General features: G+C 52.3%; 1 protein-coding gene across 2 annotated transcripts in view; it reads left to right on the forward strand.

The window, feature by feature from the left end:
• The first annotated feature begins 9,734 nt into the window (after positions 1 to 9,734).
• Positions 9,735 to 25,852, forward strand: part of NFATC2 (nuclear factor of activated T cells 2) — a 151,320-nt gene continuing 135,202 nt past the window's right edge. The window contains exon 1 of one of the 2 annotated variants that reach the window (XM_040248150.1): positions 9,735 to 10,018. In XM_040248150.1, coding sequence (XP_040104084.1) covers positions 9,949 to 10,018 — 70 coding nt within the window. In that variant the 5' untranslated portion in view covers positions 9,735 to 9,948. The remainder of the gene's footprint in view (positions 10,019 to 25,852) is intronic. The other variant, XM_040248151.1, reaches the window with a different exon arrangement.

Genomic DNA, 25,852 nt, shown 5'->3' on the forward strand with positions numbered 1-25,852 from the left:
GGGAAAGCCCAGGGGTCCTGAACAGCAGTGGTAGTGCCCTTCTGCTTGGGCGTGACTCTGTCCTCCCCGTGGAGGCAGACAGCTCAGAGCCCATGCTCCTGGGCCAGATCACGGCTCGGAACACAGAGAGCCCCGGAGTAAGAACTCTGCTCCCCACACTTGGCAGCCCAGAGCTGGCCAGCTGGGGTCTGGGATGAGCAGTGTTTATCCTGGAAGGCCCGACCTCTTTTGTAACATTCACTCATTGTTGCCAGGAGCCCAAAAATACCTTTATTAATGGAAAAACAGGGATGGCTCCACAAAGAAATATTTTGACAAGCCCAGAGGAGCCAGCGGGAAGGTTCAGAGCACATCCTCAGGAAGCCGGGGCTCCTTATCTTCTCAGGAGCCCGCCGGGGGAGAGCAGCACGCTTCTCCGGCCGCGTTTCCGCGCTGGGCCCTCAGGCTCGGCTCCCTGGGCTGGATTGTGCTGAGGTGGCTCCTGCAAGACGGCCGGGTCCACCCCCGGCAGAGATGCAGCTCCCCCAGGGCTCAGCGGCGTCAGCCTGGGTGACTGCCCCATTCAGGCATTGCCCTTTGTGGCCCGTTCCCTCTGACTGCACCAGGGGACTGGAGCTGCTTCTAGACAGCTTTCTGGACTCCCTGGTACGGAGCAGAGCCTCCTGGGGGAGAGAGGTTCGTGGAGACCCAAGGGCTCAGGTAAGAGGTGTCTTTCTACAGTTTCCCTAACGTGTGCTGGGTGCCTGCTCCTCACCACAGCTCTCCAGTTGGCTGATATCACTCCCATTTTGCAGATGAGGAAACCAAGGTACAGAGAAATGAAGTAGCGTGGTCACAGAGTTGAGCAGAGGGGGAGCCAGGATTTGCAAGGAGCCCAGCTGGCTCTGAAGCCTGACCCTTAACTCCGCCCATGGCGATGTTTCTGAAGTGCACATCTAATCACGTTACTCAGTATCTCTGTACTTGGTATCTTTATTCTTTTAAAGTAAAATCCACATTGACTAGGGAGCAAGTTTAACTGTTGTACAGAAGACCCACAAACAGTAGGAGATCCAACAAGTTAGACATTTGTTTTTCCCTTACAGAAGAACCTGGGTGGGAGGGCCAGGGTTGATGTGGAGGGGCCATGATCCTCAGGGGCCCGAGCTGCTTCCATCTGGCAGCTTTGTCTTCTTTAACCCAGTCTCTTCCTCATGGCCTAAAATAGATGCGTGAGCTCCTACCATCAAGTCCCTGTTTTAGCAGCAAGAAAAGAAGGGAAAGTGGACTGTCCTGTCTCTTTAAGGGTTTGATTCTAGGCTCTTCCGCCTAGTGACCTATGGCAAGTCATTTAACCTCTTTCATCATCTTTGAAAAAATTTTGAATTTCTTTCAAAGGTTATGATGGTTAGATGAGTTAATGCATGTCAAACACTTGGAAAAGGGAAAAGTATAAACATTCAATAAATGTTAGTGACTATTATTATTGATGCCATTTAGACAACACTGTTCCTGATGGTCCCCACCCGACTCCCCATGACTGGGCTATGTTGCTCTCACGTGTGTTTCGTGGCTCCACAAGCCTCTCCCACTGCAGCTCTAGAACCTCACTTTGTAACGTTGTTGAGGTTTCTTGCCGCTCTGGATGGAAAGTTTCCAGAAGACACGCACTCTCTCTCTGGTTTTCCCACTGTATCTCCAGCAACAAGTTCAGGGCCACACGGCAGGTGTCCAGAAAACTTGTGGAGTGTGTGAAAGAATGAATATTTCCAGTGACAGTAGGTTCTCTACCATAAAGGAGACTTCCCCAGGGCCTTTGAACGTGCCGTTCCCTCTGCTCTCAAGGCCTTTCCCCAACTAGCTGTGTAGCTGGTTCTCATACTTCAGTTCTGCTCACGTCACCTGTTCCGTGAGGCCCGCCCTGACCACCTGTTTAAACCGGCCCGTTTCCGCATCCTTTTCTGCCTTCTTGCTGCACTTTCTGTCCCCACCCCCCGCCCCCGCATGTGTCGCCACCCAGCCCTGCCATCTTTGTGTGTGCCCTCTCCCTTACCTCCCCCGACTGTAAGCCCCGGTAGGATGGTGCTCTGTGCCTGTTTTTCTCATGGCTGTAGCCCCGTGTCCAGAATTTTGCAGGTATGTGACAATCTGGTGGAATCAATCAATAAAGCAACAAGACAGGCTGATTGATTTTTTGTTTGTTTTTTTAATTAAAAAATTTTTTTGGTAAAAAAAAAATTTTTTTTTGTCTGCACTGTGGGGCAGGTGGGATCTTGGTTCCCCAACCAGGTATGGAACCACGCCCCCTGTAGTGGAAGATGTGGACCCTTTCTGGGACCACAGGACCCCCAGGGAAGTCCCCCGTTGATTTTTTTTAAATATGAGGAGAGGGGCTTCCCTGGTGGCTCAGTGGTAAAGAATCTGCCTTCCAGTGCAGGAGACACAGGTTCTATCCCTAATCCGGGAGGATCCCACACGCCACGGAGCAACTAAGCCCGTGCGTCACAAGTACCGAGCCTGTGCTCTAGAGCCGAGGAGCCACAACTGCTGAGCTCAAGCACCCTGGAGCTGGGGCTCGGGAGAAACCACGGCGATGAGAAGCCCCCGCTCGCCACAACGAGAGAAAGGCGTACGCGCGGCCACGGAGACCCAGCGCGGCCAGAAATAAATAAATGAGAAAACAATTTAAAAAATGAAACATGAGGAAAACTCTAGGTGTAGGCACCTCGGCCCCTTTATTTTTTTAAACCAAAGAAAAGCCAGAATGTTTCAGCCTGAGCACTCAGAAGAATGCAAAGCAGATAAAGCTTCCCTTTCCCCCGCCTTTCCTTTCCTTCTGCCCGCAGCGGGAGGAAGGCAGGCCGAGCCGTTCCCTCTCTCTCCACGTCAGCTCTCCAGCTTCTAGGAAAATCTTCCCCAGGCCCGCGGGCCCGGGGCATCCCGAGGGCTGCCGCCGGCCTCTGCTCCATCCCCGGTGCAGCGCGGAGGGTGCCCCGCCGCGGGGGCAGGCTCTCCCTGGAAACTCGCCGTCAGCAGCCCGATGAGCTGGCAGGGAGCGTCCGGGGTTCTCTCCAAATGCCTCGGAAATCTCCCTGTTGGGTCACATTCCGGCTTGGGGGACCCTGGGATTACCAGGGTTCTGGGAGGCAGCCAGCGGCTGATTGGGAGGTAGCAAGATTCAGCACTTCTGAGTTGGAAAAAGCGGCGCCGGGTATTATTTTGGGAACAGTCCGTCATGAGAACCTCCAGGAGCAGATCAGGCAGGCTATGAGAAGCAAGACAATGTATTTTGAAATGAACCAGGCCGGGGAGACACCTCGCTCCTCGCCACAGCCACGGAACGGGGCGTTCTTTCCGCATGAGGTGAACCTTTCCATCGCCTGGAAATGGGGGAAGCCTCTCCAGCTGCCCGGCTGCCTCCCCCGTTCCTGCTTCCCTGCCAACCCCAGCTGAGCATCCCAGCCACCCCCTCGGCCATGTGATCGAGCGAGGGTCCTCCCCAGCCGGCTGAGAAGGTGGCCAGATGCTCAGGCCGGCCTGCCAGTCATTCGACAAGCCTCGACAGGACCTGGGAGTGTGGTTCCAGAGCCCTGTCCAAGTTCACGCTCTGTCTGCTCCTTACTGTCTGAGGACCTTGGGTTCTGCGACTCAGTTTCCTCACCTGCAAAATGGGGAGAATAGTAGTCTTCCTCCTACAGGATTGTGAGGACCAAATGAATTAGTATGTAAGGAGGCTTGGGAGGGCCTGGTGCATAGACATCACTCAGGAGACATACCATAGGGTTATTTACTGAGTACCCACCAATTCCAGACATCATTCCAAACCCCAAGTAAGAAGGGCATGGTCCTCTTTTACTAATCTAGTGGGGAAATGAGTCATAACCAACTAAACGAACCGATGAGACAATTTTTACATTCTGTTATTCACTCAACAAAACTTTTGGAGGTCTCACCGTATGCCAGGCATCATTCCTGGTGCTGAGAATAAAGCCAAGTCCCGCGCTTGTAGCATTTATATTCTGTTGGGAAGCAGGGGAGACCTCGGGTAGAATAGTGAATATGTCATTTATTTGTGGCAAGTGGTAAATGTTCTACGGAAATACAACAGGCACTGTGATGGAGATTTGTTTGGAGGGGTTGGGCTCCAGGGCAGAGGAGCCAGTTTTGAAGATGAGGGTCATAGAAGAATGTGTTCATAGGGTGACGTTTGAACTGAGACTGAGAGGATCAAAGAAGCCAGCCTTGAGAGGTCATGGGACAAAGGGTTCCAGGTGAGGGGCAAGGAAGCACAAAAGTCACCAGGTGGGGCCAGGTAGGGCAGGACAGTGAGGCTGCAGCTGGTAAGAGGGTGGGGGAGGGAGGGAGATGAGAGAATGCGGGGTCAGGGAGGGTCTTGGAGGCCGAGTGCTAGTTTGCTGACATTCCCTGCAGTCTTGGTTCTAAGGCTTAAAGGAACACGCGTGTGATGTCTCTGTGGGCCTGGAGCAGCTTCTGTGGTTGGCGTGGCTGCCTCATCTGCAGTCTTGGCTGATGGCAGGAGGCCTCTCTCCTCCACCACGCAATCCCGCCCAAGCGCTGCTCGAGGGTCGTCACAGCATGGTGGCCGGCTGCCCCCTGAGGGAGCGAGCCAAGATCTCAAAGCTGAAGCCACACTTCTATAACCTAGCTCGGCGGGCACATACTGCCGTTCGGGGATGTCCTAGTGTTCCGCAGGGTGGGAGGAGGCTGGACAAGAATTGGAATACCCAGGCGGGCACCACCGGGACTTTCTTGGGGGCTGGCTATGATAGCCATGGCAAGGTACCTGGATTATATTCTAGGAGGGATGAGAGAGCTCTGAAATGGTATCTTTGGTGGATGCGAGTATTTGTGTAACTGCTGCGTGTGGTGGCAAGATGAGAGCAATTTTAATACCTATATGTTTATCGAGTGCTTCCTGCGTACCAGGCACCATCCTTAGTGCTTCATTAGATACAACATCTCAGGTCCTCACGTCTCCCTAAGAGGTTGATGTAGCTCCATTTTACAGGGGAGGAAGCTGGTGTTTAGTCGTTCAGCCATGTCTGACCCTATTGCGACTCCATGGGCAGTCACCCACCAGGCTCCTCTGTCCGTGGGATTCCCCAGGCAAGAATACTGGAGTGGGTTGCCATTTCCTTCTCCAGGGGATCTCTCCGACCCAGGGATCAGACCTGCGCCTCCTGCAGTGCGGGTGGATTCTTTACTGCTGAGCCCCCAGGGAAGCCAGAGGAAGCTGAGACCTCCTCAAAGAAACAGTATCCAGGGCAAGCCCTGGAGGCCAGTGGAATTACCCAAGAGAGGAGAGCAGAGACGGGAGGGAGAGGAAGTTAAGCTCAGATGGTTCGGGGGCTCTGAGCACTTCTGGAGGCAGAAGCATGGAGTTCAGAGGTGTCAGAGGTGAGAGATGAGGCTGGAAGGGATGGGGGTAAATTTGATAGACCTTTGTAGGCTGCCTATGGGATTCTGGACTTTCTGCTGAAGGTAATTTTATATATATATATAATCATATATATTCAGTGGAGCAACTGAGTTGCCACTTGAGAGGCAGCACTGCTTGGTGGGTCAGAACCCGGGCTCTAGAACCGGGTAGCTGGGGCTCCTACCTTATCTCTGCCACGTCCTTGCTGTGCAGCCTAGAGCAAATTGCATAATCTCTCTGTGCTGTAGTTTCCTCCTCTGCAAAATGATAATCCTAGGGTTGCTGAGAGGAGGCAGTGAGTTTCCACCTGCCCCACAGCAAGTACTCAGGCAGTGGTCATGTGATAAGAGATTTGTAAGCCTCGTCATTCTGGCTTCCGTATGTCGGGGTCTCTCCCACCTTCTGTGTTTGAGACACACGGGAGCCCAGACCCGTTCTAACTGCTGTCTGCCTTCCAGTCAGGAAGGGGTTGGCGGTCAAGGTGACCAACGGGTGAGGAGGACCCAGGCTATAAACGCAGCGAGAGGACCCGTGGGTGCTCGCCTCGAAGCTGCCCAAGCCCTCTTAAATATTCCTGGTGTTGAATCAGTTGTCTGGGCAGCATCAGTAAGTGATGTCTCAGCAGAAATACCTGTGTTTCTTATTTAGGAGGCTGTCGGAGGGGAGAGATTCTAATAAAAGGCTTCCCCGGTGATTCAAGGTCTCCTTCAGCCCGTATGCCTGACAGTCTCCCTGGGCCTTTCTCCCCACGGCCACCTGGACGCCTTCTATTTACTTTGATTCAGCTTCTCTCTTGCTTTTTCCCCATCTGCTGGCTCGTTCCCACCCCAGCTGAGAGCTTCTATTTTTGGGAGTTTTCGTGGATAATTTAGTGGGCGGAAGCTCCCCACCCACCCCCCTTGGAGCATCCCTTAAAAAAAAAAAAGGGAGAGTGCTCGAGAGAAGTGAAAAACAGTGGGTGGTTCAGTTCAAAAGGACAAAATATTTCTTGCCCTGGCACTGGGAGAGGAAAGAAATTGTCTGAGGAACCCAAGAGCAGCTAAACTAAGAAGCTGAAAGCTGCAGCCCATAAGGGCAAATTAGGTGACTCAGCTGTGACTGCCCTGCTCCACTCCTTGTAGCATCAATGTGCTTTAAAAGGGAAAAATGCTTAACTGTGACAAAGAGTGGGCTCTCTAAACCTCTGCTGAGTGCCAGTTTTGTCGAGTTCCAAAAGGCGTCCCCCTCTCAGCAGCGCAGGGCACCTGCGGAGACCGGGCCCGCCTCCGAGGCCTGAGCCTGGGTGGGACGGAGTCTAAAATTATCCCCGATAATGAGTCTGGCAGAGGAGGGCCCAGCGTGCCCGTTTCCTGCCTCCCTGCTGGCCTCTGAGACCTCAGCTTCCAGGGAGGCCTCTGGGAGGCAGGGGCAGTGGTGCCAAGAACACAGGCGTTCTGGCCAAACAGAGTCAGGTTCCGATCTGGACTGGCTGTGTGGACATCAGTGGGTTCCGATCTGGACTGGCTGTGTGGACATCATCAGTGCACAGAGCCTCGGTTTGCTCATCTGTAAACAGGGCTTCCAGCGTCAAGCTCAGTGGGAGTGTGAAACAGGCTAGATGTTGCATAGAGAATGCGTTAGGCCCTGGATGCAGCTGTGTTTAATAAAGGGAAGTCTAGAGGCAAGGGGCTGCCCTGATAGCTCAGTTGCTAGACAATCCGCCTGCAATGCTGGAGACCTGGGTTCGATCCCTGGGTTGGGAAGATCCCCTGGAGAAGGGAAAGGCTACCCACTCCAGTACTCTGGCCTGGAGAATTCCATGGACTGTATATAGGCCATGGTGTTGCAAAGAGTCAGACAGGACTGTGTGACTTTCACTTCACTTTCAGTGGGGGCAAAGGCCCTGGACAGCACGGTCAGTCATCCTGCCTTAAAGACTAATCAGGCCTTGACTGTAGGAAGGCGTAAAGAAAACCTATATACACATACCCGTATATCCACATATATAAACAGTATATGTATACAGACATACTTATATACATTTTAAGCATTTATTATATACTTTAATGTTCTTAGCATCACATCCTGACATCAACCCCAAGGAAGGTGCTCATAGTGTTCCCATTTTACAGACTGGGTAAGTGATCCTGTGGCAGAGCCAAGCCTCTGATTCTAGAGCCTGTACTTTATGCCGCCTCTCAGGTTGCCTAAGCGCCGACCGCCCTACAGGACTCTCTACAGGACAGAGCTCTTCTCTTCTGCTCTGTTCAACCCAATAGCCACCAGCCACAGGTGGCTTTCTGAGCGCTGGAGATGTGACTTCTGCATCAAAGAACTTTTAGCTCTCTATTTCATTGTTAATTAAATTTTAAGAGCCACATGTGGCTAGTGGCAACGCTAGCAGAGGGCGCTGGGTTCACCCCTCCCAGTGTCTGCGTTACTCTGCAGGGGACCCAGGCGCAGGTATTCACTGAGGACCCCAGCAGAGCTGGGTTGCTCTTCAGAGGCTGCAGGCGGAGGCTGTCCGCAGTGACGACGGCTTGCAGCCTTACCCCAGAGGCCTGGGCCCGTGAAAGGAAGCTGAGGCGGAGGTTCATTCACAGTCAAGATGATCCGCTTGTCTCAGCATGCCCCAAATGTTCCGGCCTCAAAACTCAAAGTGCTGCATCCCAGGAACCACCTCGACTCCAGGCAAACCGGGGCGGGTGGTCACCCTGTTGTTGTCCCCAGAGAATGGGGTGCCGGGACCTCAGAGGATGGGTCTTCCTCAGTGGGGTTCCCTGAAAAGAATCTCTTCCCTGACCTCCCTGGCTGCCCTGTGGTGTCTGCCGGGGAAAAGCAGCAGGCAAGTCATCTGCCTTCTCTGGGCCTCGGTTTCCCTTGTAGAAAATGAGGGAGAAGGCTCCCCTACTGGGAGGCTGGCTGCAAGGAGTTCGAGGCAAGGTCGCATGGTAGGTGGGCAGATACAGCTGCTTTTTTTGGGGGTAACAGTGTTACTCAAGCTGGAGGCCACCCTGCCTGAAGCAGGCTTTGAAGTGAGCTGGGTGGGCGCGGGGGGTCTTTGTGGGACCCTGTGTCCAGCAGGGGTGGTCACGTCCGAGAGCCCAGTGAGGCTCCAGTGGGTCAAGGCATGGAACACAGAGCGGCCCCACCAGTGGAGCCAGCCCCTCTCAACATGCAGTCAAGGTCTGTAAGAAAGTGTGGAGGCGCTGATGAGTCAGCAGCCTTGGTGATACCCGCAGTTTTATCAGTGCCCACGACAGGGTCTGAAATGGCCATTTGCAGAGTTGGCTTCATCTGGGGGGCCCCCAATTTCCCACCCTGCGCACAGGTGGAGAGGGAAACCCAGGCTGAGTTCAGAAAGAGCACTCTGACAGCAGCACCTCCTCCCCCCGCTCCACCCTCCGAGGGTCCCTGGCCTGTTGATGGGCCCACGCGTGGCATCCCACGGACCATCCTCTGGAGGCTGTGCAGAGTTCATGACAGCCCTTCCCTTTATTTTCCTGTTTATTCAGAGCATGTGTAAACACATGCGTTGCCTGGTTTCGGCGTCTCTTTGGCCATTTCATTATTGCTGGAGCCTCTGAGCATCACTGGAAACCTTGGGTTTTCTAAATGAATCTAAAAATAGACCTCTTTGAAAAAAAAAATCTTGGAGAGTTGACACAAGGCACCGTTATTTATTTCTTTTCCCTCCTCCCCTCCCCCTCTCTCTTCCCACACCTCCCTCTTCTTCCGCATCAGTCCTGAGCACAAAAATTCTGGGCAGCCGGGGGTCCCCAGGGACAGGGAAGCCCCCCCTCCCCCCAGGTCAATGTTCAGGGGCCCTGGACCCCCTGAGATGTCCGTGTGAGCCCTGGGCGACTCGCTCTGAGAGACGCCCGCTTGAAAGACGGGGGTCGCGGGTCTGGGGGGCGCTTGGGAGCCTTGGGCACGGTTTATGCAAAGCTGCAGCGGGTGAGGGAGGCGGTGGCCGGGGCGATCCTTGCGAACCGCCGCCTGGAGCTCCGGCAAGACCGACTTGGACACTCCCACGCCCCCACCCCCTTCCCCTCGCCGTCGCCCGCATCGCTCCGTCTCCCTGACTTTTCTCCGCGAACAATCAGGGACTTGTGCTGGCGGCCGAGGGAGCCACGGAGCTGGCTGGCCGCGGAGCGTGCGACGTCATGGATTCCTGAGTGTGAAGTTTGCAGGAAAGCCCTTAGTTTTGGAGATGGACGGGATCCAGCGGTTTCCATGGCGCTGGATAAACAGGAGGAAACAGTGAGGGAATCCCGTTATTTTACTGCATTGAAAGCCTATAAACACGGAGCGCGGGGAAGGAAGTCGCGTTCCCTCTCGAGTAAGCCCGAGTGCCGAGCCGCGCCGACTCCGCCGCGCCGGGAGCCGGGAGCCGGGAGGCGGGAGGCGCGCAGCTCCCGGGCCGCTCGCAGGCGCCTCGGCCAGGGCAGCCCCCCGAGCATGCTTTAGAGAGGACGGCGCCCCTCTGGCTCCGGGTCTGCCCCCGCAGAGCCCTCTCAGCCCGCGCGTCGAGCCCCTGTCCCCTCCAGATGCAGAGAGAGGCTGCGCTGAGACCGGGGCACTGCGAGCCCCTCCGCGCCATGGGGTCTGTGGACCAAGGTAACTGCCCCCCGCCCCCCATTCCGGCCGCTTCCTCCTCCCGCCTCTCGGCCCTTTCCCTTCTGCTTCTCCCCGGCCAGCGCTTTCGGCTCCCGGCGGAGGTCGCGGGCAGGCCCGGGGACGCCGCTTTCCCAGGGCGCACAGGTAGCGTGGCCGGGAGGACGGGCGCCCCCGCCCTGGCCACGGAGGGCGGTTGGGGGCGCCGACTTGGGACCACCTCGCGCGGGGGCAGCGAAGCGTCCCCAGGCGGGATTCCTTCCCCGGGCCAGCCTGTCAGAAGGATGGTCCGTTCCGTGGGACACCCGGAGGGATTGTCGCTACTAACCGCGGGCTGCTTAACCATTTCCGCGCTGGGCTTTGGAGAGCAGATGTCAGCGGTATTATTATTATCACCATCATCATTATTTAGCTTTTTTTTTTTTCTTTAGTAGAATAGGCTTGGTACTTTACTATCTAGTAATGAAGGCTTTACTTTTTAACAGAGCCGCAGATGCTCTGGGACATTTAAACAATTTTCTTTCCCGTTTTTTTTTTTTTTTTCCCCTGATGTGCCTGGTGGATTCAGTTCGCCAATTCCCCCTTTAAAGTGCAATGTGCCATCAGTTTGCTTCGCGATCTGATTACACTCTCCTCTCCGTGTTTCTGTCTCTTTTCCCCCTCCTCTTGGAGTTCGCCCTGGAATCATACTACTTAGATCTTACTGGAGGGGCTTAACCTATACGAATATGATATGAAAATGTCCCATCTGGTTTGGGATTGTGGAGGAGTTTTGGCTGTCCACTAACCAAGCGGACTTGAAAAGTAGAAACTAGGCGATGGGATGTGTTTTTCGGAGGTCAGTCCCGAGAAGAGTGGGGGCATGGCGGAGAGGGCAGGGCCGCAAGAGTTAAATGAAATAAATATGCGTAGGAGGAGTTAGCCTCGTGTCATAAAATCAGAGTTGAATGTAGGTTTTGTGCTCTGCGTGGCTGATTAAAGTTCTGGGGGGGAAGAAATGACAATTTCTGTAAATAAACCTGAGGGGCTATTTTTTTTTTTTTTTTAAAAACCGGAGTGGGGCCAAATGCCTTGGGTTAGGTAAATGGTGTGCTTTGCCACAGCGGACCTCAATGACATATTTTTAGCTGAGTTGCACTTTTGAAAGCAAGACCCTGCCAACACTCTGGACGTTTTAACTGGTACCAGTTTATCCTGGTCCTCGGCTGGTGGTCAAGCCTATGACGTAATGACCAAGATCTTTACTAATATCGCATCACCTGTAAAAGGGGTGCTTTGAGACAGGCGACAGATATATTAAGGACGGGAATGGGTTTTTACTGCCATGCCATGTATACTGAAAGACAGTGTTTGATGTTATGATGTGGGGGTAGGGGACAGACAAATGCCAAAATTAAGTCTATTTGGAAGAAGAGAGTTGGGAAGAGACTTCTGTTCTACAGTGTGATCTCACACGAGCCTCGCCTTCTGTTGAGGCTGTTGCACCTCTGCTCCAGGTTTGGGAACTTAGTCCTCTCTCAGGTTTGGAAGTGTGTGTGTGTGTTTTGCCTGTGCACATGCATTGCCTAACCTCCTCAGCCCACGCTCGTGTGTCCAGGGACTGTAGAACGTGCATGCTAGTGTGTGTCCACATGTGGGAGACAGGGCACCGCGTTGTTCCCGGCAAACGACTCTTGGCATGCCAAAGCAGCTGGGCACACAGGCTGCAATTCCAGGCTTCAGAAACAGTTGGCATAAGAGGCGCTTCGACTGTGCCCGCATCGGGGTCTCCTGAGGGAAACCCAAATGGCCTTTCACACTCAAACACCACCAGGAGCAGAGGGGCAGATCTCAGGGTGCATGCAGATGGGCGGGGTCATTAAATAGCAAATAGAACTGTTTGCATGGTAAGAAAATACTGACCTTGCTGTGCAGTTTTGGGCTGAGGCTCTGGGAAAAACTGAAGATCTGAAAGAGGTGTGTTCAGTTTTATCTGCAGTGGGATGATGGAAACTATTTCAGGAATAAACAAACTCAGGGTGAGCTCTGCTCACTCCCAGACCCAAATTCCCTGTCTTCTGCCTGGCTTGGAATTTCTGCTTCACTGCATTGCGGCTATGTGATCTTGGATGAGTGACTTAAACTCTCTGGGCCTCAGTCCCCACATCTGTAAAATGGAGCCAGTAATAATGTCTCCCTTAAAGAAGGTTGTGAGAGTCAATGAGGTGACATGTGTAAGGCATCTGAAATGCTGCCATGCTTATAGTCAACTCTGGATAAATACCCTGTGATTCCTATTAAAATGCAAAACTAACATATTGGTATAGAAACTGGATTTCGTGGCAAAAATTCTTTGAAGAGTCATAGTACCCTAAACCTCTCAAGAGACTTTGTAACTTCTTGGAGCTTCACAGTGACACAGGTTGGGCTAGGATTATGGCTTGGCAAGCCTCCATTTCCTCGTCTGTAAAAGGGAATAAAGACAGTGATGACCTCACAGGGCAGTCATGAGCATCATATGAAATCATGCATATAAAACACTTACCTCTGTGTCTAACATGCACTTAACACGCACTGGCTGTTGTTATTTTCTGACAGTTGAGGACTATGAGGACCAGCTTTGCCCAGGATCACAGAGCAGGTTTGTAGCACTAAGCCCGGCACACAGCAAGGTCTCTGTTGCCTTCCACGGGGATGAGAGAGTGTTTTGAGCACTGAGTAGGGGCGGCAGGGCTGAGGATTTGAAGTCTCTCATTGTCAGGGCTGGAGGAGGGAGTGAAGCGCAGAGAGGGGCAGGAGCCAGTCAAGCGCTACCCAGCAGGGATGTGGCAGAGGCTGGGACTCAGACCCAGGCCCTCGACCGCGTGCTCTGCTGACCCTGGAACTTACTATTATCATTTGGTATCGCACCGATTGGCGGATGAGGACACTGAGGAAGGCCAGACCCTTGTCCTGGCCTCTTTTGCCAACATTACGTTGGTCCTTGCCATATCCTGGAAGAGAGAGAAGTCTGTGTGAGGGGGGTAGTGTGGAGGGGACAAGCATCCATGTTGGAGACAGGGAAACTGAGGCAGCCTCTAAGTTGTCCCAAGTGGAGGGTGAGTCAGGAAGAGTGACTTGCTTTGCCTCCGGAGTACCGTCTTTCCACTTCCACTAGAGGACTAAAAGTCCCCAGACAGCCAGGGGGCTGTAAAGCCAGTATTGCTTTCTTCCCAAGCAGAACCCAGACCCGCTCCAAGAGCCCCCCTCCTGGCTGAGCCCCTCCCTGGCTACCCAGTCCGTGCCTCCTCCACAAAGACCTCTGGGCTTTTCCTTTTCTTCCCAGAAGTTCAGAGAGAAGCACTCATTTTCCCAGATGCTCCTGCCTTTATTAAGAACTTTTCTTAAGTCAGCTGAGGACAGGGCCAGGTCGTCCGGTTCTGTGACTCTCTGGTGGATCCCAGGTTTTTATATCCAAGTCATCAGCAGCTTAGGATGTGAGTGAGAGGTTCAAACCTTGGCTCTGCCACTTGCTGGCTACGTGACCTTGTGCAAGTGATCCACTCTCCTGTGCCTCAGTTTCCCCACATTTAGAAAAGTGTTGGTGATGTTGTCTGGAGTGTTGGTTACTATATGTAGCAATGAGTATCAACCAATCAGAATGGCAGGAGCAGTGTCCCAGGAGACTGCCCTGCTGGACCAGACTTTAACCCTTCATTTGCCGAATTGTAGAGATGGTCTAAGATAGTGAAGGACAGGGGAGGCTGGTGTGCTGCAGTTCATGGGGTTGCAAAGAGTCAGACATGACTTAAGACTGACCAACAACAATAAGGGATGGTCTTGGGCTTCCTCGGTGGCTCAGCAGTAAAGAATCCGCCTGCCAGTGCAGGAGATGCGGGTTCAGTTCTGGGTCGGGAAGATCTCTTGGAGGAGGAAATAGTGACCTATTCCAGTATGCTTGCCTAGAATATCCTATGGACAGAGGAGCCTGGCGGGCTACTGTCCACGGGGTTGCAAAAAGAGTCAGACACGACTTAGTGATTAAACATCAAAAACAACAATAACAGGGAGGGTCTCAAGGCTGCAGAGTCCCTTGGAGGGAATGACAGCCATCGTTTACCAATCTAAGGAGAGTTCCAGTCTCTCAGTAAGCAGCATGAACCTCAAACAACTCAATTAATAAGTGCTGCTATTATTATTGTATACTTCATTAATTCAATATTTATACACCCCAAATCCAACCTAAACAACAACAACAGTTGCCGAGTGCTTCCCACACATATTCTCATTGGCTGGCTCTCACTACACACACGTGTGATTGAACATTTCGGCTCTTACCTTGGAGAAGCGTGGCAGGTTCCTCTTTTTGTTCCTTTGCTAGATGAGGAATCCGAGACTCTGACCTTCCAGACTTGGGGGGGCCCTCCTGTGCCCCCAGGCCCCCCCCGCCCTCTCCTATCCTATGCGCCTCACACTGATGGTTGTCGTCCACGCCATGTCTGCATCCTCCTCCAGAACTGAATGCCAGGAACCAGGAACCTCAGCTGTCTTATTCACTCCGGCGGCCCCAGTGCCTGGAACGTGACTGATACTCAGCAGGTTTTCAGTACTTTTTGTTCCGCGGATGGAGGAATGAACGAATGGTGCACCGTAGGGTTGCTTGACCTGTTGAGGCCACAGAATTAAGACTTAAACGCTGAAGCACCACGCCGTCCCCTGGCTCACTCATTCCGCCTCTTTTTGACCATGACGGTGGTTTTGACTTGCGCGTTTTCCCACCAAACGCTGGTGACCTAAGCAGGCTTCCTTGTGGGTCATTCAACAGGCCCACACTTTCATGCTGTTGTCTGGAATGAGTCAGTTCCCAACAGCAACGGCAATGATGACCGTGACAGCTGCCACCGCTTCCCAAGGGCCCCGTATCTGCCAGGCACCGTCCCAGGGCTTCTCCGCAGGCCACCTCATTGGCCCCCAACCAGCCCCGTCTTGCACAGGGAGGGATGCCCGCTGCGCCCGGGTCACATCGCTGGCGGCAAAGCTCGGAAGCAATCCCCTTGCACCATGTTGCTCCCCGTTAGGCTGAGCAGTCATCGCAAGGAAGGCATCTGTTTTCCCTACCAGACTGTATATATTGTAGGGCTGAGCAGTAACAGATATTGTCTTAGCGGATCCTCCCAAAATAACCTGACTGGTTGGAATTGAGTTATGATCTTCCCATTTCGAGAAGAGGAAACCAAGACGGGGCCCGGTCAAGCCGTTCAGAGGGCAGCGCCGATGCGGAAAGCTCTGCTTTTAAGGGTTGCCTGGTCCTGCCTCCGCTGCTTCCTGCAGCAGGGTCGCCCAGCCAGTCGGTGAGCTGGGCGGGCTCGCCGTGGGGCTCTCTCCTGCCTTCCACCTGCCTCTCTGGGCCGCTGAGGAGCTTCTGGCTGCCCCATCCCTTCCCTCTCCAGCTGGGACCTGCCAGTAGGGACCTATTTCCTCAGAGCCTCTCTCATTGGCCAAATCTCTGCCTTGCACTTCTTTGGCCTGAGCCGCCAGGGTGCCCGTGTCCGGCACCGTGGCTGCTGTGGGAGCAGGTCCAGGCTGCCCACTCACCCCTTGGCACCTCCCAGTCCTTCCCTCAGCCTTGGCTGAGCCAGTCTTTCCACCCCGGGGTCCTTGCTCCCTTTTTTTTTCCCCCACATTTTTATTCAATGCCCAGCTCAGTCTTACCTCCTCTTAGAAGCCGCCTTGACCATTTAATTCATTTTCATCATTTCAAGCATCTCTGATGTACCGGTTGCCCTTCAACAGGCTGGGGATAAGGTGAACAAGACTAAGGGTGTCTGTCCTCACAAGGCAAACCTTAGGGCAGCCACCCAGGAACGTCCAAGATAAACGTGGAATGGTGCTAAGGGCTAGAGGCCATACTAGGAGCTCAGAGCTGCGACGGTCTCGGCTTATACGTGTGTGCTGCGTGGGTGTTTGAGTTTCCTGTGGCTCCATCACAAATTACCGCAAACCGGGTGGCTTGAAACAACAGAGATCTATTCTCACACAGTTTCAGAAACTGAACGTGTGAAATCAAGGTGTCAGGGCCGTGTTCTCGCCAGAGGCGCGGGGCACGACCCCTCCCTGGTTCTTTCGGCCCCCAGTGGTCCCCGGCGTTCCTTGGTTCCTAGCTGTGTGTGTCCACTCTCTGTCTCTGCCTTGACATGGCCTTCTTCCTGTGTGTTGTGTTCTCTCCTCTTCTTACAAAGATGCCAGTTGTTGGATTTGAACCGTTAGCTCTGAAGACCTCATCTGGACTTAATCACATCTGCAAAGACCCTCTTGCCAAATAAGATCACAGCCACCAGTTAGGACTTGAGGGTATTTGGGGAGAGGTTGTAATTCAACACACACTCACGGGGTAATTCACACTCATGGGTCCCTTCCTCGTATCCACTGACTTCTGAACGGTGAGGGATCTGTCTCTACAGTATCTCAGGCAGAGGGAACAGTGAGCCCCAAGGCCCAGAGGAGAGAGCTGTGCTTGGGATAGTCAAGGAGCAGCCAGCCCCGTGTGGCTGAAACAGAAAGGGAGGGTGGGGAAGTGTAATATGAATAGAAAGATGGGGGAAGCAGGCCAAGGCGGGACCCAGCAGGATTTTGCGAGCAGTTTGAAGTTCATTCTCCTGGTAATAGGGAGGCCCTGGGGAAAACAGAAGTCACTGAGGGTGTGAGTTGCTGAGTCTTTTCAGAGAATCACACTGACCATTAAGTGGGAAACCTCTCCCAGGTAACAGGGGATGCTTAGAATACAGGTGGGAGGTGACTGCAGTGACCTGGGTGGGGATGACAGGGGTTGGGGCCAGGGTGGGGAGCAGGGAGTGGGGAGGAGCTGGTGTTTCCCTGTCTGCAGAGACTTGTCCTTTTTGGTTTCCAAACTGCTCCCTTGAGTCCTGGGGTTGCGCAGCGGTGGTCCCTATCTTTGGCCCTCAAGGGCACTTGCCATTAATTTTGTGAATAATATGGGCCTCTTCCAGCGGGTCTCCTCTCGGCCCAGCCTGGACTCCCCTGGCATCTCCTCCTTTCCTCTGCTATCACCGGGAGTCAGAAGGCTTCTCTTGGCATTTCATCTTGGTCCAAAAACGTCCCTCAGCGCATCCACCCTGAGCTAATAACCCAGGAACACTGTGACTCAGTAATGAGTATCAGACTGCTGTGGGATGAAACCACTTCCGTGGGGGTATGTGTGACTTCGAAAGTAACATCACAGCCTGCTCCATGCCTTCGTTTCCTTAGCTGAGCAGCGGGGGTGACAGTAATCGTTACACACGGCGGAAGCTTGGAGGTTTGCAGATCAGGTCAGTCTATAGACAGTGATCAGTGCCTGTTAGCTGCCATTTTCACTCTTATTTTAGTGTTTCAGAGTCAAGTTGTTCATTTTCTTCAGCCTACTAACCTACAAGGTCTTCCCTGGTGGGTCAGTGGGAAAGAATTTGCTTGCCAATGCCAGAAACTCGGGTTGGATCCTTGGATCGGGAAGATACCCTGGAGAAGGAAATGGCAACCCACTCCAGTATTCTTGCCTGGGGAATCCTATGGGCAGAGGAGCCTGGTGGCAAAAGAACTAAAAGTTTCAATGAAGTCTACTGATTGTGTTGATAGAGGAATTTAAGAGAGAGAGAGGGCAGGAGCGGAGGCCATGTGGTCTTTTGGGAGGGGGCGGGTGGGAGATGCTCTGGGGTGTGGGTGTGCTGGAGGGAGCCTGGCGGCTTCGAGATCCCTGAGGTCAGCTTGTTTGTCCGCATCCCTCTCTGACTTCATAGATTGTGAACTCAACACAGATGCTTGAGTCTGCAAGACTAGGCAGGGGAGAGGATGGATGTGGGAACCCCCGATCCTGGGGGTGTGGTCATCTGGGGAGACGGCCGGGTGACAGAAGGGTGACGGTGGACAAAGGGAGATGGCAGATGGTTAAGAAATAGTTCTGGGGTTGGGCAAAGACTAACCGATGCTCCATCCCCTGGCTAACCAGCGCTCTGCTGCTGCCATTAAGGCCATTAAGGCTCTGATTCAGTGGAGGGCGAAGCTCCCCTGGCAGAGGGATGGTGACACCTCCTGCTTAATTAAAGGCAAGAACCGCAGTTTAAGGACTAGGCGAGTGTGCTGACCGTGCTCGCCTGTGAAATGTCAGTTCTATAAGGCGGAAGGGATTGTGCTGTGGAAGCAAGGGATGAAGAGGACAGACAAAGCCAGGACAAAGTAGGTGAGCAGGGACCAGGGCGAAGGAATCGAGGGCCTGGAGACCAGGGTCTGGTGCCCACATGCCCATGGGGTGGATGGGGGCAGCGGGTGGGGCGGTGATGTCCTGAGAGCAGTAGAATCAGCTGGAAGCGGCGGCTTCTACTCAGCCCCAGGTGCCGGGGCCACCGGGGAACCCAGGTCCGATGTGGCCTGGTTTTCCCATTTTGGGGAGCCATCGGACACTTGAAGTTTTAAATGAAACCTCTCAATTAAAAAAAAAAAAAAGTTCAGATTTAAAAAAAGTTACGGGGCAAGCCAAACATAATATGCCTGCAGGATGGGTTTGGCTAAGCTGCTGCAGGCCTGTGACCACCACTGCTGTGCGGTGGGGTGTCTCCTTGCAGTCCACACTTCCGTTTGGGTTCCGGCTTTTGGTAAATCCCTGTTTTCCTGGAGCTTTAACCCTCTCTGCCTGCCTGGTGGTAATGAGGCGGGGTCAGGGGGTGGCGCCAGTTTCAACAAACTGCCTTCAGCTGCAATCTTCTGGAAATTATCTTTCTTACAGCAGAGAAGTTCTGTCCAGGCTTTAAAAGATGATGTTGATCGTAGATTGGAGTGAAAGTCAAGTTTGAAACTGTCTTGTGGTTCCCCCAAATCATGAGGAGGTCATCCCTGAAAACTGGCTTTGAGGAGAGGCAACGTGGAAGGGGACGCCGGGATACTCAGTGGTCGAAATATTTTAGAAATCGAAACTGATGCAAAGGGACTCTGTGGTTACAAATCTGCCTTCCACTGCAGAGGGCGTGGATTTGATCCCTGGTCTGGGAACTAAGCTTCGTACGTGCTACAGGGCAAAATAGTAAATAAATAAATACAAAAAAAATGATGCAAAAATCTACAATGAACCAAAAATAGAAAACAAGATTTAAAGACACGATCTTTATTATTCATTTTTCCTTTTACCTCAGGGTTAGGGTCAAGGTTGGGGAGGGTGAGTTGACTCAGCACTGTTACTGATCCTGTCTTTATTCCAAGTGTAATGGTTTGCTTAACATAGATTTTCTTTGTATTTATTTTTAAAAAATGTTTTATGAAAGCATAGTGTATTTGATTATTGAGGTTTTTGGTACCCTCTTGAATTTTGCCTCACTTGCTTCACTCTGGTTCCAGTCCTGGAAGAGTCAAATGCATCCGTCTGTAAATTAAAATATTGGCATCTAGGGTGATAATCCCCGGCTGTACTTAAATTGAGGGGTGGTCCTTTCTGGGATCTGGGAGAGTTCCTACTTTTCCGATTAAGCACATTGCATGGCCTACATTTTCTAGTTGAGCTTCTCTCACGATGGGGCTGTTGGGACGGTGGGGTTTGGGCTGAGAACGGGTGACTTAGTTGTTATATGCTGCCATCAGGGCTGGCTATGTAGTCTGCAGGGCCTGGCATAAAAGAAAATTCTCAGCCCCTGGTTCAAATATTGCTAAGAATTTTAAGATGGTGATGGCAGGGTGTTAGACCTTGTGGTCCTCTGGGTGCAGGACCCTCTGTGATAGCACAGGTTGAACCCATGGAATTGACCTTGACTGCAGCTCAGGTTAGCACTGAAGCCTTCTGGACCCTCAGCTGGAACGGGGCCTCAGGTATGAGCTAATTTACTGCCCCCATTTTATAGATAGAAGAACTGAGGCCCAGAAAGGCCAGTTGATTTGCTTAAAAGTCACAGAGTGATTCAGAGGAAGCACTCGGATTGGATCCTGGGCCCCCATTCTGTGATCTTCCTGATGGTACCACAGGGTCACCCCAACCTTGGCCAAACAATGATGTCTTCATGCCTGTGGGTGCCACTGACCTCCAGGAAGTTCAGCTTGGAAGAGGAGGCAGCGACTGGATTCAAATCCATCAGTTTTGTTATAATGACCCCAGGAATCTATTTCCTATACCAGAGCATATTTTTTTACAAGTCATTTTTTTTCTCTTTTCCTTTTGAAAAAGAAAAAAAGCATGTACAGGCAGAATTTCCCTGAAGCCACTGAGTCAGATGAAATGTTATTTACATAAAAATAATTACAGGTGTCATAACCATGCTAGAGGCTGGGCCACCGGTTGTGCAAAACACCAGATTTCTGGACATCCCTGACAAGTCCCATTAAACTGAGGCAACCAGGGACTCAGGTTTGCCTCTTGATGCCACTTCATGTTCTGAGAGGTCTCTCAGTGTGAGCTCTGTCGGGCGCTGTTCTTTCATCCAGTCCTTCAGCTCCTTCTTAGTGAGTGCCCACCGTGCCCTGGGAATGCTTCCAGGATCTGGGGCTACAGCTGGACTTGCCAGATTAAAATATTGAATGTCTGATGAACTTTGAATTTCAGGCAAACGACGAACGCTTTTTTAGTTTCAGTGTGTCCCATACAATGCTGGGGGACATACCTGAGCGAAAAAACGTAAGCGTTCATTGTTTGTCCAAAAATCAAATTTAACTGGGTGTCCTTTGTGCACTGCATCTGACAGCCCTAGAGACAGCAGCCAATTAAACATTCTTGGTCTTGTGGGGCTTACGGTCGATTGAGAAGAGGCAGAAAAAGATGAGCAAATTACTTATGAATAAACATGCTGCCAAGATAAGGGCTTTGAGGAACACAAAGCAGGGTCAGGGGGCGGAGGAGGCCAGGGGGTGCTATTTTTATTGTGATGATCATGGAAGTTCTCTCTGAGGAGCTGACATTTGAGCTGAGGAATGAACAAAGCAAGGAAGTGAATAGTAGGTGCAAAGGCCCCGGGATAGGGCCATGCTTGGTATTTTCAAGGAACAGCTGGGCGATTGAGGAGCGGGTGGCAGAAGGAAGTCAGAGAAGGGACCGTGGCTGGAGATGATGCCTAAAGAGAGCTGGCGTGGGGCAGCTTATCTAGGACCTTGTAGGTCAAGGTGCTTGTGTTTAACTCCCTGACGCCTGTGGGAGCCTCCGCCCTCATCTTGTTACTTCCATGTTGGGCCTTACAGGGGTCCCTTTCAAAATATCCCTTTGGCTGCTCCATGTCAGGGCCAGCGTGGAAGTAACGAGGCCAGGGAGGACAGTCATCAGGGTGAGAGATGATGTGCGCTAGGCTTGCTGGGCTCGGAGGCGGAATGGTCAAGCTGGTGAAACACGATGGGGTTTGGGGTTTTTCGGTTTGCTGAAGGTTTGCCTGTGGGTGTGAGCAGAGAGAAATAAAGGGCTTGCTCGTTGGTTTTCGGTGGGAGAACGTGACGAATGGGAGGGTGATCTGGCTTGTGGGAGAGGAGCAGTTTCGGACGATGAGTAGGTTGGTTTGGACAGGTGCGCTCCACGGCGCCTGCTGGGTGCCCAGAGGCAGCTATCGAGTGGACGGTGGGACAGGCCCGCTGCTTAGTCGCTCTGTCCTGTCTGCCTCTGTGACCCTTTGCGCTGCGGCCCACCAGGCTCCTCTGTCCGTGGGATTTCCCAGGCAAGAATACTGGAGCAGGTTGCCATTCCCTTCTCCAGGGGATCTTCCCAAACCAGGGATCAAACCCATATCTCCTGTGTCTCTTGCATCATAGGCGGATTTTTTTTTACCGGCTGAGCGATTGGAGAAGCTCTGGGAGAGGCGGAGACTGAGGCTAAAAATGAGCTTCATAGCAGAAGGGGGACAGTAGCGCAGAGCTATGTGTTGGCAGAGGGGGGTCCTTCCAGGGCCGGCGTGAAGGGGCCTCAGCACTCAGAGTCACCTGGGGTGGGGTGGGGTGGGAGGGAGGGTCGGTATACTCCGAGTATTTGTATTCACGTGCAATCAAATTTTGCTGCCTTTCTAAAGAGGCAGCCGGCAAGAGGAAAAGCGAGAACTCCAGGGTGGACGAGAGGGTGAGAGTGCGCTCGCCCCTGTGCGCTTCCGCTGCTTCCTGTCCTCAGCACAGCCCGCACTCCCATTGTCTCTTGCCTGGATGGCTGCATGAACCTCTTAATTGGTCTTCTTGCTGTAAACTTCATCACCTGCAGTTTCTTCTCCACCCAGAACCCAGAGCAACCACTTAAAACCCCAAATGTGATCTTCTCACGTACCTGCCTAAATGCACTTCAGTCGTTCCTCATTGGTCTTAGGTCCAAAATTCTCCACGAAGGCCCCACGAATCCCCCCGCCTTATGCCACACCATCTTCTGGTCCGTCCCCAAGCACCTGCCCCTCCAGTCTGTTCTCGCTTCTTCAATACTTCCTGCCTCTTCCTGCCTCAGGGCCTTTGCACATACTTTCCCAGCTGGCTGGCTGTTCTCCCCCTCACTCTTGGCTGGCTACCTTCTGCTCAGCCTTCTGTTCTCAGCTCCAGTATCACCTGCCTAAGGAAGCCTTTCTTGAGCTCCGTGTTGACATTATTGTTGTAGCCTCTGTCTCATCAGCTGCTTCCCTTTCATGGCCCTTGACTCCGTTTGTAATTAGACGCTAGAGTCAATGCTTTTGAGTGGAGCTGAAATCCTGGGCCGGGATCAGACGTGTGCTAGGATTTGCAGACCCTCAGCGGCCTCACTAACCTCCCATTGCACTTTTGTTGGGGAGCCTGGAGGAAAGCTCAAAGGCCAGGGCCTCCACAGGGTCAGCCGTGGGGCAGAGGGCAGGTTGACAGAGCTGCACCGTCGAGGCCTGCATCCCACCCCACACTCCTGGAGTGGCCTCTGAATGCATAAAGGTCGTGCATTATGCTCCTTGCTTCTAACAGCACAGATTATTTATTTTGGAATTGAAAATATGCCATCCCCCAACCCAAGCCCCAACCTTCAAAGTGGCCTTTAGAGAAGAAAACTCTCTGACTCCCCAGTGCTCTAGCAGAAACTCTGTTCTGGGTCAGGACCTAGTCTGAACCCCTTCCCTTTAAGAGCTCTGATTTGGTGCCGATTCCAGATTCTAGAAACTTAAAAAATATTTCTACTGTTCAGAGGAACAACTGAGGCAATGAGAGTGTTAGTTGCCATGTCCTGAACCATTCTCACAGGGCAGTTTATCAAATGGAAGGTGATTTTACTATGTCATCTTATTATTGGCTATCTCAAGAGGATGTCAGTTGGGGGTAAGAATTTAGATTCTTCCCCAAACAATGGGGTAGCCAGATTAAGTCTTAGAGAGGAGGGTCCTTAAAGACAAATATAAGGATCTTATATACACAAGGACTGTCAGATTCTTTTATCCATCTATCCATTCACTCATCCATCATCCATCCATCCACTCACTCTTCCACCCACCCACCCATTCATCCATCATCCATCCATCCTTTCATCATCCATCCATCCATCCATCATCCATCCATCACCCACCCATCCATCCACTCTTCCATTTCATCCATCCATCCGTCATCCAAACATCTACTCATCCATCCATCCGTCATCCAAACATCCACTCATCCATCCATTCATTTATCTATCTGCATATCCACACACCCATTGTACATAAAGCTGTGAATGAATGAATCATGACCCCTGCCGGAGTGGATCTCACAGGAGATCAAATGCTCTGATTGGCCAAGCCTGGGTCATTTGTACACTTCTTTGCCAGGGTAGTATGGGACAACTGGGTTGATAATTTTACCAAAATTGCATCATCAAGAGTAGTTTCCCAAAGGAACACCTTGGGGTGTTGTTATCAGAAGAAGCGGGGAATGACGCCAGGCAGGCAGAATCAACAGATGTCCTCTAGATTAGAGGCATTTAGTCATCATGGCTGGAGGGATGAAAAGGGACCATTGAGGATGACACTAGCCTCTCCTTGTCTGTAGCACAAGGATGGGTTGGTTCCTTCGATTTTCCCTGGCTAAATTTCAGGGTTTGGATTTTGAGTCCTGTCACAGGGACCCAAGAGCATCCATCTCTTTCTGGATCGTTGTCTTGTTTAGTCGCTTGGTCGTGTCCGACTCTTTTGCAACCCCATGGGCTGTAGCCCGCCAGACTCCTCTGTCCATGAGATTCTCCAGGCAAGAATACTAGAGTGGGCTCTATTTCCTTCTCCAGGGGATCTTCCCCACTCAGGGTTCGAACCCATGTCTCCTGCATTGGCAGATAAATTCTTTTGCCACCTGGAAGGCCCCTCCTTCTGGATGCTTGGGCTATCAGTAGTCCTAGCCTGGGTCATCTCTCCTCCTCCACCTAAATTTATCAGCCACCCCTAGGGTACTTGCTGGATACACCTGGTGTGTGTATGTTTATGCCTAAGAAACAAACAAGAGGACTTTTTTTACTTTTAATGTTCTTACAACCAGAAAGAGCTTCCCAAGACTGAAAATGCATGAGTCTTGGATCCAGGCCCAGGACCCTGGAATGGAGTTTGTGTCTAAACCAGTGATTCTTACCCCAGGCCACACACTGGAAGCATCTGGGGAGCTTTTACAAAATACCGATGCCTGAGTCTCAAACATTCTGATTGTAACTGGCCCCTTCTAGGACCCAGCTTCTTGAATTTTTTTTTAACAGCTCTCCAGGTGAGGCTAATGTGTAAGTTGGGTTAGGAGTCACTGGTCTAAGTGCAGTTTGGAAATCCTGTTCATTGCCGTATCTCTTTACCAACAGGATGTAAACAGGATGAGGATGGCAGAGACCCGGTCCTGCCGACAGCTGCACCCCGGGGTCTGTAGTTGTGCCTGGCACCTAGCAGGTGCCCAGTAAAGGTCTGGGGAATGCATAATGATTGACAGCTTCACACAAATCCCTTAATGGAACCGGGACAGCTCCCCTGAAAGAGGGTATCTTCTCCATCCCTCTGGCACGTGGGGAAGGATCTGAGTCAGTCCCCATTTCAGGTCAAGCTGTGGCTCTCAGGGAACCCCTGAACCTCTCCCACTTCCTTTTCTGATCCAGTAATTCTCAACCCTGGCCACCCTTTAGAATTATCTGAGGTCATTAATAAAAAAAACACCTTCAATGGGTTTGGATTGGAACCTGGGAACAGGCATTTTTAAAGTGTCTCAGGTGATGACAATGTGCAGTAAGGGCGGAGGCCGCTGGTCGCGTCTCCTTTACCTCTGTGAGTCTGCTTTCTGACTTGAGCTAACTTGGTGCAAGACCTCTGGAAGTGTTTTATGGGGGGGGGGGGTTGTTGGGAGTCGGTTCTTATGCATTGTTCCCTAAGTGTACCTGTTCCCAGCTTTCACCTTGGATGCTTGCCTAAAAATGCACATCTCCGAGCCTCTACTTCAGACTTACGTGCTCAAGCTCCAGTGTGGGGCCTGGGGATCTGCGTTTTGATCAAGCATCCAGGTGTACTGGTCCCCAGCTGCCCTTCCACCTGCACTGCCCTCTGACCTGCTCTGCCACACCGAGCTTCTTCTGCCTCTCTTGGTTTTGGTTCTCACCTCTGAAGCACTCTTCTTCCAGGCCTGCCCAGCAGTCAGGTTCCTCCGAATGCCATCTTGCCAGAGCCCCTCCTTGCCCCCTGATGGCTAAGGGGACCAAAGCCGCCCCAGCCCCCAGCCTTTCCCCTACATCTCTGGTGAGCACTCTCCGGACAGCCCAGGGGATGCTCTTTGTTCTGGAGTTTATCTGGGTCCTGACTCTTCCCCCACCAGGACCTAAACGTCCCCGGGCAAGAGTGTCTGGTGCCTGCTGGTCCCTGGAGATGTCAGGTGGCCAAGAGGTGTAGATGGAAAGGCAGGTAGGACTTGCGCCTTGCCAGTATCTGGGATTCTTCGCCAAGTCCTGGATGT

Source organism: Oryx dammah, unplaced genomic scaffold, assembly GCF_014754425.2.
Source record: "Oryx dammah isolate SB20612 unplaced genomic scaffold, SCBI_Odam_1.1 HiC_scaffold_10, whole genome shotgun sequence".
NCBI classification, from domain to species: Eukaryota; Metazoa; Chordata; class Mammalia; order Artiodactyla; family Bovidae; genus Oryx; species Oryx dammah.